Consider the following 17,740-nt stretch of genomic DNA (forward strand, 5'->3'; position numbering starts at 1 on the left):
TTTTTTTCCTGAGACGGAGTCTTTTTCTGTCGCCCAGGCTAGAGTGCAGTGGCTCGGCTCACTGCAACCTCCGCCTCCGAGGTCCAAGCAGTTCTCCCACCTCAGCCTCCCGAGTAGCTGGGATTACAGGCACAAGCCACCGTGCCCGGCTAATTTATATATATATATTTTTAGTAGAGATGGGGTTTCACCATGTTGGCCAGGCTGGTCTCGAACTCCTGATCTTGTGATCCTCCTGCCTCGGCCTCCCAAAGTGCTAGGATTACAGGCGTGAACCACCGCGCCCGGCCTGAAGAATTCTTAAGTAAGAAATAGAGACAAACAAGAATCTCAAGAAAATAAGGAAAAAAGCAACCCAACAGAAATACAGGCAAGAGACTTTACCAGGCAATTCACAGAAGAGAAAATGAAAAGGTGCTCAGTGGTATCAAGGAAATGCAAATACAAGTGGAAATGAGATAGCATTTCATACTAACTAGATGAGAAAAACATTAAAAGCATGATAATGCCAACTGTTGGTGAGGATATGGCGTAGCTGAGTCCTTAGGCACTGCTAGGTGGGAGTGGTGTATCACTACTTTGGGAAACAAGTAGGCATTATTCAGATAAACTTAAACATACGTATGTCCTACCTTACAGCAAGTTCCTAGGCCCGTATTGTAAAGAAACTCTTGGCGTGTGTGTTCGAGGAGATATATCAGAATGTATACATCTTTATAATATAAACCACTGGAAATGACCTTAATGTTTGTTGGCAGGGTAGCAGATACAGAAATTATGGTGTATTCTGTACAGTGAATTCTATGCAGTGTATTGTGAACTTGTAGAGATTACATACTCTATAATTTCATTTATATAAATTTCAAAAGTGTGCAGAACTAAACAATACATTGTTTAGGATTAGGAAAACAAAGTAAGAAAATGATGAACATGAAAGTGAGGATGGTGGTTACCTCTGAAGAGGTTAGGAAAGAGGGGACGTCATTGGAGTGGGCACATAGGGAGTTTCAAAGATATTGGAAATTTTGTCTTTCTTCAGCTGGGTAGTAAGTACACAGATATTCACTTTATTGTCATTTGTTATGTCTTAGACATGATATAAATGTTCTTCTGTATAAATTATTTAGCAAAAACTGAGTTTGTCATTTGCTTTATTATTATTCTTTGATAGGCTCACATTTATTCTTTTATCACATTCTAATGTTTAGAAAAACATCCTGGGGATTTCAATTAGTAATAGTTTATTTATTTTTTTTATTTTTATTTTTTATTTTTGAGATGGAGTCTCACTCTGTTGCCCAGGCTGGAGTGCAGTGGCGCGATCTCGGCTCACTGCAAGCTCTGCCTCCCGGGTTCACGCCATTCTCCTAACTCAGCCTCCCGAGTAGCTGGGAATACAGGCACCGGCCACTACGCCCGGCTAATTTTTTGTATATTTAGTAGAGACGGAGTTTCACCGTGTTAGCCAGGTTGGTCTCAATCTCCTGACCTCGTGATCCACCCTCCTCGGCCTCCCAAAGTGCTGGGATTACAGGCGTGAGCCATGGCGCCCGGCCAGTAATAGTTTATTTAATCTAGTTATTAAATTAGGGAGAATTCTTTTTTTTTGCTTTACTAAGTTTTTGTAGCTAGGCCAGTGTAAACTTCGTATCTTTTATTTCTTCCATGAAGATTTTATTTATTTACTTTTTTGAGACGGAGTCTCGCTCTGTCGCCTAGGCTGGAGTGCAGTGGTGCAATATTGGCTCACTGCAACCTCCACTTCCCGGGCTCAATCAGTTCTCTTGGGAGGCCTCAGCCTCCCAAGTAGCTGGGACTACAGGTGCATGCCACCATGCCTGGCTAATTTTTTGTATTTTTAGTAGAGATGGGACTTCACCGTGTTAGCCAGGACGGTCTCGATCTCCTGACCTCGTGATCCACCTGCCTCGGCCTCCCAAAGTGTTGGGATTAAAGGCGTGAGCCACCACGCCCAGCTGGTTTTATTATTTTATTTGAATAAGTATTACTGTGGCCCAAGTACATCCAAGAATGTAATAGCTTAATGCTTTCACTACTATTGTGAGCGAAAACTTTTCCCTGTGTTTTTGAGCTGAGATGCTGGCTTGCATTCTAAAATTCATTGATTTCCTCTAGTAACCACACCCACCCCCTTAAGATTTTCCAGGTGGGCAAATACATTATCTGCAGTGTAATATTTTACTTCTTCATCTTCTATGTATTATGCGTTTTTGTTTCTTTTTTTTGATAGCTATTGCTAGCATTTCTCATGATATATAAAATAGGAATGATGACAGAAAGCTTCAGACTTGGAATCAGAAGACATGGGTTCGAGACCTGGCTCTGCCGTAGACCAGCTGAGTAACCTTCGGCAAAGCAAGCTACTTAATCTCTCTGAGCCTTACTTCTCTAGTTTCTCCATTTGGAAAATGATGGGGCTGAACTTTAGTGTATCTCAATGAAGTCAGAGTTGGATCCTTATTTAAAAGTCTCTCTTCATTGTGGGGTTTTGTTTTGTCTGTAGTTTTAATAAAGAATAGATGTTACAGGCTACTGAATGGTATGTTGACATGTATTGGGAAAATTAAACTTGAACCATAGATCTATATTTTCTGTGTTATGAGGCCAGTGATTGACTTCTCTCCTGTTGTCTGCACCTTTCATTTTAGAGATAAATTATTTAACTGTTGAAGATGATTCTTTGAATATGACTGTGAATTTGGTTAGCTAAGATTTCGTGTCAGGTTTTTGCCTGTATATTCATAAGTGAGATTTTGGCCATAGAGTTTTTTTTTCTTTTTATGTGTTGCCCTTGTTTATCTCATTTTTGTCTTTCAAAATATTTTTGTACGAATTATTGCTTTATTCTTTTTTTTTTTTTTTTTTGAGATGGAGTCCTGCTCTGTCACCCAGGCTGGGGTGCAGTGGTGCGATCTCAGCTCACTGCAACCTCCGCCTCCAGGTTCAAATGATTCGCCTGTCTCAGCCTCCCGAGTAGCTGAGATTACAGGCACCTGCCGCCATGCCCAGCTAGGTTTTTTTGTATTTTTAATAGAGACAGGGCTTCACCATGTTGGCCAGGCTGGATGATTTTTTTTCTTTTCTTTTTTTTTTATTTGAGAAGGAATCTCGCTCTGTCGCCAGGCTGGAGTGCAGTGGCGTGATCTCGGCTCACCACAAGCTCCGCCTCCCGGGTTCACGCCATTCTCCTGCCTCAGCCTCCCAAGTAGCTGGGACTACAGGCGCCCACCACCACACCCAGCTAATTTTTGTATTTTTAGTAGAGACAGAGTTTCGCCACGTTGGCCAGGCTGGTCTGGAACTCCTGACCTCAAGTGATGCGCCCTCATCCGCTTCCTAAAGTGCTGGGATTACAGGCGTGAGCCACCGCGCCCAGCCTATTGATTTATTCTTTAAAAGTTGAAGAATTATTTAGGGATTCCATCAAGGCCATGCACCTTTTTCAATGTCTGACCTTGTTTTTTCTGTGGCTCTGTCAGACTTGTGCCTTTGAAGAAGGCAGCTAGGTGCAGCCAGGAGGCTCCTTGTCTGGGACTGCCCAGAGTTCTACTAACTCCCCCTAGAGCCTGGTCATCTGCCCTCTCTGAGTTTTCTCATCTGTAAAATGGGAATGCAATCATGCCACCTGCCTCCCAGATAAGGTATGAAGTGGTGATGGTATGCTTTGTAAATGAGGAACCTCCTGCCCTCTCTCACAGAGGGGCCTAGTGGCTGGCAGACTGGGCATCTTGGATTTTTGCAGATGCTTGTCCATTTCCACTCAATTATCAGACTTGTAAAAATAGCTGAGATTTACAAGCTTGTTGCCATGGCTTTTAGACTATTTATTTCACAGATTCCTTAAAAAAAAAAAGGCTGGGCACGATGGCTCACACCTGCAGTCTCAGTACTTTGGGAGGCCAAGGTGGCAGATCACCTGAGGTCAGGAGTTTGAGACCAGCCTGGCCAACATGGCAAACTCCTGTATCTACTAAAAATATAAAAATTAGCTGGGCATGGTGGCGGGCACCTGTAATCTCAGCTACTCGGGAGGCTGAGACAGGAGAATCGCTTGAACCCAGGAGGCAGAGGTTGCAGTGGGCTGAGATCACACCACTGCAGTCCAGCCTGGATGACAGAGTGAGACTCTGTCTCAAAAAAAAGTTAAATAGATACATAAATAGTAAAAGGGTAGCTTTGCATTATGTCATGTAAAGTTTTAAAATCTTTTTTCACCTATTTTTTTTTTTTAAATTTACACCACTAATAACAAGTGAGGGAATGCTAACTTCTTATAATCCAAGGGTGCCTTTTCTCTTTACCACGGAAGAATCTTTAAAATTTATTTTCTCAAAGATCCTTGTAGATTCATTTATAGAGCATCCCCTCCACTCATCTTTAAACATTACCTTAATGTTTTTCAATGAGTGGGGCTAAGGGAAATAATTCAGAGCACTTGAGGTTAATTTTATTCATCAACAAAAAGTTTATAAACAAGAATGTTCAGTTATATGAACAAGGATATACAGTATTCCTTTGTCTCCCCTTCTTAGAATGCGAGCTTCATGACCACAGGAATTTTATTTTGTGTGTGTGTTTACTGCTGCATCTCCAGCTCCTAGATTACAGCCTGGCGATTAGTAGGTGCTCAATAAGTACTTGTTGAATGAATGAATTCCTGAAGATTGGATAGCTATCATTCTTAACTTACATAATGTACATGTTTTTCTTTATTAATGGGACTAATAGCTTATTAATTAACTTTTTATCAAATATATGAGCATTATTTCTGCTTATGGAAACTGCGACTTTTCTTTCTCAATTTTACTCATTCCTGCTCTGGCTAAGGTATTGAAATGCCTTTCCTTTTTTCTCTGCTGGTCTTCTCTGTTGCTTCTGTCTATACCCTTTGGATGGCTTCTATTCATATCCTTTTTCTCCCCTTTGTCATTCTTTCTCTTTCTCATCACTCATATATTCCCCAATCTTTAATTCATTTATTTAAAAAATATTATTCGAATAAGCATCTAATGGATACCAGCCTGCTAGGCATTGAGGAGACGGGGATGACAAGACCTACACATCCCTTGGGCACATGGAATTTATAGTCTTCAGGGAAGACAGGCCTGAGCAGATATTTCACAAATATTTATGAGTTATGGTAAATACTATGAAAGCAAAGCTTGAGGGAGCATGGAGCTTTAGGAAAGGCTTCCCTGAAGCCATTTTAGCTGAGATCTAAAGGAGAAATAGGAGTTTGCAAATTTGGGGCCTCAGGGAATAGCACGGGGGAAGGTAGGAGGTGGGGGAAGGTAGGAGGTGGGGGAAGGTAGGAGGTGGGGGAAGGTAGGAGGTGGGGGAAGGTAGGAGGTATGGGAAGGGAAGTAGGGTTTACCGGGGGAGCCCAGAGCAACTGGAGTAACTGGAGCACAACAAGTGCAGTCATGGGAGAAGAGACCTCTCAGAGGGCACAGTCATCATCATCCACATTTCAGCAGTGACTCTAGGACCTGCCTGGCAGGATCCCTGCCTACACTGTGGCAAATGGCATCGATAACTTGGTTGTCCAGAGTCTGTTACAAATTTCTGGATTTGGAAATCATTTAAGAAAAAGTCTTAAATTTTATGTCATTGGTAGTTGTGTCTTTGGGCAAGTCATTTAAGCTGTCAGAGCCTCAGTTTTTCTGAAATGGGAGTAACTGTGTCTACTTCGTGGGGTCCTCTGTGACCTCTGCCAGGTCCCCCTGTGATTGTTGTTGGAAGTCCATCTTTCTCATTGGACTGAGGGCCTGAGGGAGGGTGAGTCTAGCCTGGTATACTGCTGGCTCCTGTTGCTGGGCCTGGCATGGAGTGAAGACATCTGGGAGGGCTTCATAGACGAGGGAGCCCCAGGGCTGGGCTCAGAAGACAGGCTAGATTTGAGGGTTGGGGAAGGGTGTGGAGGTGTGGCTAGATTTGAGGGTCGGGGAAGGGTGTGGAGGTGTGGCTAGATTTGAGGGTCGGGGAAGGGTGTGGAGGTGTGGACATACCGAAGTCTGGAAAGAGGCCAGTGAAGACCAAAGTGCAGAGGTGGTAACAACAACAATCACGACAGTAACAGTTACAATTGTGCTGACTTTCCGTGCACCCTCGCCGTGTGCCGGCCACTGTTCTACATGCTCTCCATACACCAACTCATTTATCCCTGCAGTAACCTTACGAGGTAGGTACTGTTGTTATCCCCATTTTACAAATGAGCAAACTGAGACATGGAGAGATTAAGCATTTGGCCCAAGGTCACACAGCTAACAACTGCTGGAACCCGGATTTAAGACCAGGCATTCGTGACTTCAGAGTGTAAGAGGCAACGAATGCAGAGAAGTGGGAATAGCCTTAAATGCTAAGCTAGGAGGCCCATCTAGACTTGATCCTGTTGGCTATGGGAGCCATAGAAGGCTTTGGAGGGAGGGAGTGGCAAGGCTGTTGTATGCCCAGGAGAGCTGGCATGGCCATCCCCTCTTCCTACAGAAACCATCCACGGAGCAGCCCGTGTACAGCAGCAGCCTGTGGGGCCCGGCGGTTGATGGCTGTGACTGCGTGGCTGAGGGCCTGTGGCTGCCGCAACTACACGTAGGGGACTGGCTGGTCTTTGACAACATGGGCGCCTACACTGTGGGCATGGGTTCCCCCTTTGGGGGGACCCAGGCCTGCCACATCACCTATGCCATGTCCCGGGTGGCCTGGTAAGAGGGCCCTGCTGGAAAATGGGGGTATGGGGAGGAACTGGGCAGAAACGAGGGAAACCTGAGATCTGAGATTCTGCTTCTGTGTAATCCAACTTGACAAGTAGCTGTTGGCTGCTGGTCCCACGTGAGGCCTGTGCTTGGCACCTGGCTGTGGCCGTAAGTGAGGCTGGGCTTTCCTAGAGGAGCTCACAGCCCTGAGGGAGGCACAGAGAAGCAGACAGGCCCTTGTGATAATACTGTGCCTGGTGGAAGTGCAGAGCCCTCCATGAGTTCTGGGTCTCCCTGAGGAAGTGGGAGGCAACTACAGGAGGGGGTGGTAGGACTCCCCAGAAGAAAGGAACGGAGAGCAAGTGTGGTGCACTCAAGGCTTTCATGGAGAGTGGCTGTGACTGGAGAGGGAGGCAGGGCTAGATCTGGGAAGGGCTTGAAGGCCGAGTGACACGCTTTGAGAGCAGTGGGAGGCATGGACCAGTTTGAAGCAGGGGCATAACACGGTCTGATTTGCACTTTGGAAAGACCACCCTAGTTCCTGTGTAGACCGAGGACAAGGGCAGCTGCAGAAAGAGTTGACCAGTTGGGTGGCTGCTGTGTGACACAGGAAAGACTTGGTCTGCCTGCTTGCTAAGCCTTGGTCTTTCCATCTAGAAAACAGGCTTGACAGTAGCCCTGCCTGCCCCACCAGCCTAGTGCTGGGATCCAGTGAGGCAAGAGGCATGCAAGATGGGGGAGTCACATCCAGTGAACCCTGACATCAGGCCTTATGTTAGGCGTTGTATGACTATTTCACCCACACAAAACTCTGTGGGGGTCAGCATTATCACAGAGAGGTCATTCTTCTGAGGTCACACAGCTAGTCAGTGGTGAAGGGTCCCTCTTTGGGGGTAGGGAGAGGGCTACAGAAAGCAGGAGCAGTTTGCCCAGGCACATTCAATCCCTCTGCTGTGTCCAGTCTCAGGACTGTCACCAAAGCTGAGACCTGAAGGCTAAGGAGGAATTAGGTGAGGGTTGATGATGCAGGCAGAGAGACAAGGATGGGTCCAGGCTGGGGAGAGGACATGTGTAAGAGCGGAGAAGATGGCCATAGTGGATGGCCCAGGTGTGTGGGCTGGTGTGGCCAGGAGTGTGGCGGAAGAGGTGGGTAGGGCCTGATCTTGCAGGGCCTGAGAGCAAAGGGAAACGGCTGGCAGCTCAAGGGCAGGGATTTGCTTTTTGGAAAGATGAACCTGGGCCCTGGCTGAGAACTGTCTGGAGAGGGCACGAGCAGATCAGGGAGACTGAAATGGTGTTACCCGTGGGGATGGAGACCACGGGGCACATGAGGATGTTCAGAAGCTGGGCTCAGCAGGGCTCGACTGGGTGTGGGAACAAGATTGCCAACTGTTTCCAACTCTGATGGTGGAGCCATTGATCAATATGGGTATGTAGGAGGAGAAGCAGTTTGTGGGATTGTTTGAGAAAATGGGATGTGATTTTGTTTGAAGTCCCAAGCCTGGGGTGGATGAATGTGGGCTTTGGAGTGAGAGCTGGGTTCAGTCCTAGTTCTACTTCCTACTAGGGATGTGAGCTTAGGTAGGTCACTTCTCTCTCTGGGGAACTGATTGATTACATCATCAATGCACTAGGGATGGTAATGCCTCCCTCATGGGGTTTTTGGGAAGACAAATAGATAAGTGCCTGGCATGTCTGACCCGTAGTAAATGCTCGATACATGTGGCTTTCTTTCCCTTGTTGAGGGGTGGGGACCACACGGGAGTAGGAAGCAGTTGGGGAGGGGTCAGCACCTGTCCCTGCCCCTGCCCTCAGCTGAGCTTGGGCTGAGGTGAGAGCCCTCTGCCCAATGGGGCTGCGTCTCCAGGTACACGGGCCTGCCAGCCCCATGCTGGCTACTTGCAGCACCCCTCTCTCACCCCTAGGGAAGCGCTGCGAAGGCAGCTGATGGCTGCAGAACAGGAGGATGACGTGGAGGGTGTGTGCAAGCCTCTGTCCTGCGGCTGGGAGATCACAGACACCCTGTGTGTGGGCCCTGTCTTCACCCCGGCGAGCATCATGTGAGCAGGCCTCGTTCCCCCCGGAGAACCCCAGCGGGGCCTCAGAGATGCGTCTGGGAGAGGTGGGGAAGATGGCAGGCAAGGGTACCCTTGGCCAGGACTCTGGTGCCCACCCTGCCATCCCCGCGCTCCACCTGTAATGTTTCTGCCCTGTAAATAGGACCAGTCTTACACTCGCTGTAGTTCAAGTATGCAACATAAATCCTGTCCCTTCCAGCTGTGTCTGCCTCCTCTGCAGCGCAAGGGGCCTGGTCAGCCAGGTGTGGGGGCGTTCTTGGGGTCTCCTTTGGTCTCCTTCCCACCTTTGTAAATATAATGCAAATAAATAAATATTTAGGTTTTTAAAAACTGCAGCGGAATCTGGCAGTTCGATTCACAAAGCAGCCTGGGCTAGGCCTGGGGCAGGATTTCCCCACCATGCGCTGATGAGCCCACACCCTCTGCCTCGGTCCGGAGCCCTGGCTGCAGCGTGTGCCTCCCCGACTAGCACTCACCTTCTCTGACTCCTGTCTTTCCTCCTCATAGGCCTCCAGGCCTGGTGCCATAGGAAGGGGCTGCTGTCAGGGACTGAGATGGGCAGTTATGTAGCTCATAACTGGTGAATGGCCTTTGTGTCAGCCCAACACCCAGCCTAAGGCCTGGCCCAGAGTAGGGGTAATGGAGTATTTAACACAGCTGTGGAAATTCATACCGAAGATACAGAGCCAAGAAATGGGTGTGCCAGAGGTTTTGAGTGGACCCTGCCCCCTTGCTCTCCCTGCAGGTTGGCAAGGCAGTCAGAGTAAAGCAAACACCTGGTGGTCGCTTTCGCTTCTTTGGGCAGTGCCTGTTAGAACAGGGCTGGCCACGGAGTATTGCTGTGTCCAGTGCCGACAGCCCTGGCATCCCCCGAGACTGGCAGTGCTTATCAGGTCAAAGGCTCCTTCACACTGCCGGGTTCTCAAATTATGCCCCTGTGGTGTGTGAGCTGTTGAGCAAAGGAGTTCAGATTTTAGAGTCCCCCTCAGTGGCTGCAAGGGGGGCTCTAAATATATTTCTGCTGCAGTTAAAAGATTTGAGATATAATTCACATGCAATCATCAAATTCACCCTTTTAAATGCAGAAGCCTGGGTGCGGTGGCTCACACCTGTAATTCCAGCACTTTGGGAGGCTGAGGCAGGTGATCACCTGAGGTCAGGAGTTCGAGACCAGCCTGGCCAACATGGCAAAACCCCGTCTCTACTAAAAATACAAAAATTAGCCGGGTGTGGTGGTATGTGTCTGTAATTCCAGCTACTCAGGAGGCCGAGGCAGGAGAATCGCTTGAACAGGGAGGTGGAGGTTGCAGTGAGCTGAGGTTGCAGTGAGCCGAGATCACACCACTGCACTCCAGCCTGGGCGACTGAGTGAGACCCCATCTCAAATAAAGAAATAAATAAATAAAGTGGAGAAGTTAGTGGTTTCTGGTGTGTTCAGAGTTGTGTAACCATCACCACTGTTAATTCTAGAACATATTTATCACCCTAGAAAGAAATCCCATACCCATTAGCAGTCACTCTCCATTTTCCCCATTCCCCAGTCCCTGATGACACAAATCTACCTTCCATCTCTATGGATTTGCTTATTCTGGACATTGTATTGTGATGGATTTTCTGTCTTCACTTGAGCTTCTCTCTGGGTAAGCCGGGCCATTCTGCTTCAGTATCTCAGCCTGTCCTGAGAACTGCACGTGGCTTTGAGGTCATCTCATGAGCCAATGTGGCATGGGTTTGGAGTGAACCAGGTGTTCTCAAGGGGTGTCTCCCTTTTCCAGGTGGGATCTAGTTTTTGGTATCTTGACAATAAATAGGCTGAAAGCTTGGGATATCAAGAGACTCAGGGCAATCAGAAAGGGTTACTCTACTATCCCGTGATCTACCAAAGCCACGATTTACAGGTATTAACATGCCTGTAATCATCTATCAGACTCTGAGACTTCTTCCATCTCAGATCTCCAAGCACTCATACTTCTTTTGGGGGGAGGGACATAGGTTTTCTGCTGGAACCAGGCATCTGCTGTGAAAAGCACAGGAATCCTGGGGAGAGCTCATGGCTGGCTGCAGTGAGACCCAGGTGGAGCTGATTCCCTCTTCTGAGCAGGTCCACTGAGGGGGCATTCTGTGGCTTTGGCAATGACAGTGGCCGTCATGGAGTTTGAACAGATTTCTCACTGGAGCCTTTCTAGTGCTTCATGTTCCATTTGCAGCGAGGATGTGAAATTTACTTTTCCAAGAAAGATATACACAGAACTTGATGTGGCTTACTTGAGGATAATAGTTAATAGTCATTTTTTCCCAGTTATTTGCTTTTGTTTCTTATTTCAATCTTTTTCTAAAGAGAAGAAAAAAGCCTGAAATGTGGAGAATGGTAAGGGGCTTCAGGCTTGTGCAGGCGAATCTAAGCAGGGGTCTCCCGGACCCCTGGCTGCATGGGCACTGCCTCCTCCAAGCTCCCTGCTGAGTAACCCACCGGCAGTGGCTCCTCATGCCTCCTGGCTGCCTTGGAAGCCAGATGTTCCTGTTGGCCACTCACAGACCCGTCCTTCCCTGGGGCATCACCTGAGGAACATCCTCTTCCCAATGCCTCCCTACAACCCACCTGTGCCTCCTGAAGCCCCTCCTATGCGCGCGCACACTCTCTCTCATTCTCTCCCTCAAGGAGTTAACAGATCTGAGCTTCCGTCTTCTCATATTCAGGCCTGGCCCCTTCTTACCCTTTCCCCTCCACAGTCCATCCTCCACTCAGCAGCCAGATGCCGTACCTCCTGGGATTCCATTTCACCAAGAATGAAATTTAAAGTCCTTGGCCAGCTGGCCCTCTGACTCCCACACTTCCCTCTCACACACTGGGTCCTGGCCACACTGGCCTCCTCTCTGTTCCTCAAACACTCCACTACTGGGCATGCATTTACTGTCCCCTCTCTAGAATGATCTTCCTGGGTTATCTGTGGGCCTCACTCACTTCATTCAGGTTCTGTGCAAATGTTTTCTTTAGGTGAAGCCTTCTGGATCACCCTTTAGAAAATAGCATGTCCCAGTCTCTTTTCTCTTAACTAGTTTTCTTTTTCTTCATAGCACCTACCACCACTCAACATACTCTATAACGTAACTCCATAATGTGTTGCATAACTCAAGGGCAACTGTCAGCCCTTCTAGAATGTGAGCTCCAGGCTCTTGGAATAAACCTGATTTATTTTCACTGCTGTGTCCTTATGACCTAGAATGGAGTAGGTGTTCAAAAAGTATATGCTGGATGGGCAAATGAATAAACATGTCTGAATCCGTCTGAATAAACATGGCCTTAACCTGTCTGAACCTGTTTACTCATTTGTACAATGTGGCTGATAACTATATTTCCCTCAGAGGGTTATTGTGAAGATTAAATAAGAAAATGGGTATAAGGCCGGGTGTGGTGACTCATGCCTGTAATCCTAGCACTTTGGGAGGCCGAGGCTGGTGGATCACGTCAGGAGTTTGAGACCACCCTGGCCAACATGGTGAAACCCCATCTCTACTAAAGATACAAAAAATTGGCCAGGAGCAGTGGCTCACGCCTGTAATTCTAGCACTTTGGGAGGCCAAGTCGGGTGGATCACGAGGTCAGGAATTTGAGACCAGCCTGGCCAAAACAGTGAAACCCTGTCTCTACTAAAAATACAAAAAATTAGCTGAGTGTGGTGGTGGGCACCTGTAATCCTGGCTACTTGGGAGGCTGAAGCAGGAGAATCGCTTGAACTGGGAGGTGGAGGTTGTAGTGAGCTGAGATCACACCACTGCACTCCAGCCCGGATGACGGTGCGAGACTCCGTCTGAAAAAAAAAAAAAAAAAAAAAGATACAAAAAATTAGCCAGGCATGGTGGCACACACCTGTAATCTCAGCTACTTGTGAGGCTGAGACAGGAGACTCGCTTGAACCTGGGAGGCAGAGGTTGCATTGAGCCGAGATCCTGCCACTGCACTCCGGCCTAGGCAACAGGGCAAGCCTCCATCTCAAAAAAAAAAAAAAAAAAAAAAAAAAAAAAAAAGAAAATGGGTATAAAGTACTTAGTCCAGGACTTACCATGTCATTAGGTGCTCAATAAGTGAGATTGAGAGGTACTTTCTGAGCATTTAGTGAGCACTTACTGTGGCTAGAGCCCGTGGTAGATGTTGGTGATGCAGAGGTGAGTCCCTCTGATTCTCAGGGAGCTCACAGTGCAGCGTGGTCACAGAGGACCTTGAATTACAAAACCAGGAGTCCGAACTTAATTCTGTAGGCAGCAGGGAGCCCTCTATGCTTCTGGAGCAGAAGCACGTCAGGATCTTTGGGAAGAGTAATTGAAAGTGTATTCAAAATAAAAAACAAAAGAAAAAAAGTATATTCAAAAGGGGTGGAGTGAGGAGACCTTCAGGGCTGGTAGTGGCATGTGCTTCCTTCACCTCTGCCCACAGTCGGAAAGGCAGACCCATCCAGGAAACTTTTTTTTTTTAATTTAAGTTCTAGGGTACATGTGCACAACGTGCAGGTTTGTTACATATGTATACATGTGCCATGTTGGTGTGCTGCACCCATTAACTCATCATTTACATTAGGTATATCTCCTAATGCTATCCCTCCCTCCTCCCCCCACCCCACGACAGGCCCTGATGTGTGATGTTCCCCACCCTGTGTCCAAGTGTTCTCATTGTTCAATTCCCACCTATGAGTGAGAACATGAGGTGTTTGGTTTTCTGTTCTTGCGATAGTTTGCTCAGAATGATGGTTTCCAGCTTCATCCATGTTCCTACAAAGGACATGAACTCATCCTTTTTTATGGCTGCATAGTATTCCATGGTGTATATGTGCCACATTTTCTTAATCCAGTCTATTACTGATAGACATTTGGGTTGGTTCCAAGTCTTGCTATTGTGAATAGTGCCACAATAAACGTACGTGTGCAGGTGTCTTTATAACAGCATGATTTATAATCCTTTGAGTATATACCCAGTAATGGGATCCAACCAGGAAACTTTGAGGAGGTCAGAGAGACACAAGTTGTCAACTCTGTTCACCCTGGCTCAGAGGGAGATGGTGGCTCTCTGGATGGGAGTCATCCCTCACCTGGGAAACCCACCTGCCCAAGCCATCTCATTCCAGCTGTAAGGGGAACAAAGGGGAGGCAAGAGGATGGGGGTTCCACTTATCCCTTTGCTCCATTTTAAACCCTCTTCCTGGCACCTTTGGGATAAAGAGCTAAGCCTGTGTAAATTCAACCAGTAAAATGATCTGATTGTCAGTCCTCTGCGGAAAGCCCTGCAGTTGATTCCCACTGCAATGCCAATAAAAGCTAAATTGCCCGAGACCCCTGCCCACCTCTCCCACCTCATCTCATGCCACTCTTTTCTCACATTTCAGTTTCTCACATTTACTGACTTCTTTCTTGTCTCCAAGTCTTCGCCTTTGCTGTTCCCTTAGCTACTCCAGCATTGGCGCATTCTCATCTTAAAGGCCTCAGCTTGAATGTTGCCATCTCAAGAAGGCCTTTTCCAAACATCCTGTTCAAAGTAGCCCCCACCAACTTAAGTGGTCATATTTTACAGGGATTAGGTTCTAAAGACCATATTTAAGGTGAGAAACATATGGTCAAAATTATCATTGAAAATCCCTTAGAAAGCTATCATATTGGAATCTTGTTCATCACATCCCCTTTCCTTTCCTTTCCTGTAACATGCCAGACACACTCATAACCCCAAATCTCTGCATAGATCTCTCTCCCTCATCCCTTCAGGTCTTTGCTCAAATGTAATGTTCTAAGTGAGGCCTTACTGACTACCCACTTCAGGCTGGGAGTGACGGCTCATTCCTGTAATCCCAGCACTTTGGGAGTCTGAGGCAGGAGGATCACTTGAGCCCAGGAGTTTGAGGCCAGCCTAGGCAACATTGTGAGACCCCACCTGTAAATCAAACAAACAAAAAAACTGTAACATTTCCATTCCTGCCCCAGCATTCTATAATCCCCTTCAGAGCCTTACTTTTTCCTCCGCAGATCACCCTCTACCATATTATACATTTCACTTAGAATTAAGTTCTGAGGGCAAAGATTTGTTTATTTTGTTCACTGCTGGGTCCACAGTGCCTAGAATACTGCCCTTCATGTAGATGTTCAAGAAATAATTACTGAATGAAGGAATGAATCTTTCAGGCCTCAGCCTGGGTGTCTCTTTCCTTTCTCTTACTTTCTATCCCTTGATCAGGGGTTCCATCTCTGGGCTTTCATGCATCCTGTATTTATCCCTATTAAAGAACTACTGATCACAACGTACTGTAGTTTTCCTCTCTACATACTTGTCGTCCTGAGTATCTAATCCTGTCGATTCCACAAAGACAGGGAGGGTTTCTCCTACTTGCTAGTGTGATCTGGAACCTAAGACTGTGCTTACCACAGATACTTAGTGTCTTTTCAATAAACTAGTCTGGGTGGTGGTGGTGGTGTGGTACCCCTGAATGGGAGTGGAGGATGTGGCTCCTCGTCAGCTCCTGAATAGGTCTAGATCCTGCAGTAGGAAGACCATCGACTGGAACGAGCTGGGGGCCTTTAAAATAACCTCAGAATAACACTTGGGAATAAGCCAGCTCCATACACTGGTGAGCCCCAGGCAGGGAGGCACGTAGGACCCCCCAGTAGCGCTTTCTGCTTCTCCACTCAGTTAGGTGACCTTGGGGTAGGATCGCCAGATAAAACACAGGACATCCAGACAAATTTGAATTCGGAAAAACAGTAAGTAATTTTTTAAGCATACGTGTCTCATTGCAATATTTGGGATAGTCTTATACTAAAGCATTACTTGTTGTGTACCTGAAATTCAACTTCGACCGAGCATCCTGCATTTTATTTGCTAAATCTAGTAACCCTACTCTGGCAAGTCCCTGTACGCTGCATTTCCCTCTCCGGGTTTCGCTTTCTCCATCTGTGGAATGGGCACAGTTCTGTGAGACTTGCCTCAGGGATTCCTCAGGCCGAGCGAATACCCTCAAGGATCGTCCCTTTGTCCTGGTGAGTCGTATGGGAAGCGCGCTTGTCTGAGGAGTTTTTCGCTGTGTAAATACGACAAGCTCCTTCCTCCAAAAGCCTCCGTTTTCTCATCTGAGCATATGAGACTCTCAGAAGCGGAAACGATCGCCCGGCGGAACCATGACTGCTCAGCTTCCAGCCACCGGAACCCCCGGCTCACGGCCCCCGTCCCTTGAGGCCACGGTCTTCCGGTTGCGTAAAGTCACTTCCGTATTCAAGAGCCCTCTAGGCTTCGAGCCACGCGATGTCGCGCCCTCTGGCGGCTGGGAGGAGGGACCGACTTTACCAAACAGTGAGAAGGAACAGGGAAGTCCATTGGTTGAAAGACGGAGAGGTGCAGCTCCGTCTTCCAACCTCCACCAGTGTTAAACCGAACCTTCGCCGAGGGCGGGGCTCTCACGGGAAAGGGGTCAACGCGGGACTGAGGCGGCGTGGGAAGAGGGCGACCTTGTCTCTGCTCAGCTGAAAAAGGCCCGGGGTAACACCGGAAGTGGGCTCATTTGCTCATCAGCTACTTCCGCTTCTACTTAAAAAGGAGGATCTGGGTAAAAGAACCGAAAGGCTGTACGAACCTAAGACTTGTCTCTGATGTCCTTCTCAACCATCCATTTCATATGCGAGGGAAAAGACCTGTTGGGTTCACGCAGAATATAAAGGACTTTGAAATAATTCTTGATCTCTAGGCCAAGGAGTTTTACATTTTAAAATAATCAAGCGTGCCTACTGCTTGCCAGGCTCTGCTCTCGCCTTCACTCGCATTATTCAACTAATCCACCCAGGCCTGTGCAGTGCGTCTTATGACAAGGACTCCTACCCTTCACTGCCTGTGTTGGAATCCTGGTTCTGCCAGTTATTAGCTGGGTATCCTGGCCTAAGTTACTCTCTGCCACAGTTTCTGACTCTGTAAAATAGGATAATAGTATCTACCTTATACCGTTATTCTAAAGATAAATAAATTTAACATATTTAGGCTGGGCACGGTAGCTCACACCTGTAATCCCAGCACTTTGAGAAACCGAGGGTGGAAGGATTGTTTGAGCCCAGGAGTTGAAGACCGGCCTGGGTAAAATAGTGAAACTCCCCGCCTCTCCAAAAAAAAAAAAAAAAAAAAAAAAAAGAAATGAGCCAGGCGTGGTGGCAAGCACCTGCGGTCCCAGCTACTCCGGAGGCTGAGGTGGGAGGAGGATTGCTTGAGCCTGGGAGGTCGAGGCTTCAGTGAGCCGTGACTGCGGCACTGCACTCCAGTTTGGGCAACAGAGTGAGACCTCGTCTCCAAAAGAACAAAAAATTTAACATATTTAAAGCACTCAGAACAGCACCTGACACATGGTAACCACAGTAACCAGGTAAGTTATTTTCATTTACAAATTGAGAAATGAGGCTTACACATGAAGTAACTTGTCTAGAACAGATAGCAACTAGTGGAGGCAGGTTGGGAAAGTCTCTGCCTAATCTGAATCTCAATCACTATACCTGCCCCACCCTCTTCCTGTGTCTACAGGAAGCCTGTGATGATCCTAATTGCCTTTAAAGCATCAGATGTATTTATTTGGTAGCATCCTATTACCAAGTGGCTGCTCTCTGGGCATTTTTGTAATTTTAATGAAGTTGGTGAGGTTCTATAACTTGTCTCTCAGACCAGGGGCAAGGCTCCTGGGAGAAGTCAGAAAGGATGGCTTCAAGATCCACCTCCTACTAAATCCTACTTATGGAAAAATCAGTAGAAATGAACTTCTGAACATGTTAAATTTGAGATCTTTTCAGATATCCAAGTGGAGATAATCGTGATTTGGTGTGGTTAAGTGCTGTGTTAGTGGAAAGCACAGGGCACCAAGGGAGGTCTGATTAGGGATAGATAAAGCTGCCAGCCGGGATTAGGACAGGCGTGGCAAAAGCAAAAGTCTTGGTCAATGAGTA

General features: G+C 47.2%; 2 protein-coding genes across 10 annotated transcripts in view; both read left to right on the forward strand.

Moving 5' to 3' along the window:
• Positions 1-8,989, forward strand: part of AZIN2 (antizyme inhibitor 2) — a 41,425-nt gene extending 32,436 nt beyond the window's left edge. For all 8 annotated transcript variants that reach the window (XM_058443474.1, XM_058443477.1, XM_058443471.1 and 5 more), the window contains 2 exons: positions 6,508-6,722; positions 8,639-8,989. In XM_058443474.1, the coding sequence (XP_058299457.1) occupies positions 6,508-6,722; positions 8,639-8,777 (354 nt within the window). In that variant the 3' untranslated portion in view covers positions 8,778-8,989. The remainder of the gene's footprint in view (positions 1-6,507; positions 6,723-8,638) is intronic.
• Positions 8,990-16,964: 7,975 nt separating this feature from the next.
• ZNF362 (zinc finger protein 362) overlaps positions 16,965-17,740 on the forward strand; it is a 182,285-nt gene continuing 181,509 nt past the window's right edge. Inside the window, exon 1 of one of the 2 annotated variants that reach the window (XM_058443465.1) lies at positions 16,965-17,169. In XM_058443465.1, coding sequence (XP_058299448.1) covers positions 17,150-17,169 — 20 coding nt within the window. In that variant the 5' untranslated portion in view covers positions 16,965-17,149. The remainder of the gene's footprint in view (positions 17,170-17,740) is intronic. The other variant, XM_032160149.2, reaches the window with a different exon arrangement.

The sequence above is a fragment of the Hylobates moloch genome, unplaced genomic scaffold (genome assembly GCF_009828535.3).
Source record: "Hylobates moloch isolate HMO894 unplaced genomic scaffold, HMol_V3 SCAFFOLD_8, whole genome shotgun sequence".
Classification (NCBI taxonomy): domain Eukaryota; kingdom Metazoa; phylum Chordata; class Mammalia; order Primates; family Hylobatidae; genus Hylobates; species Hylobates moloch.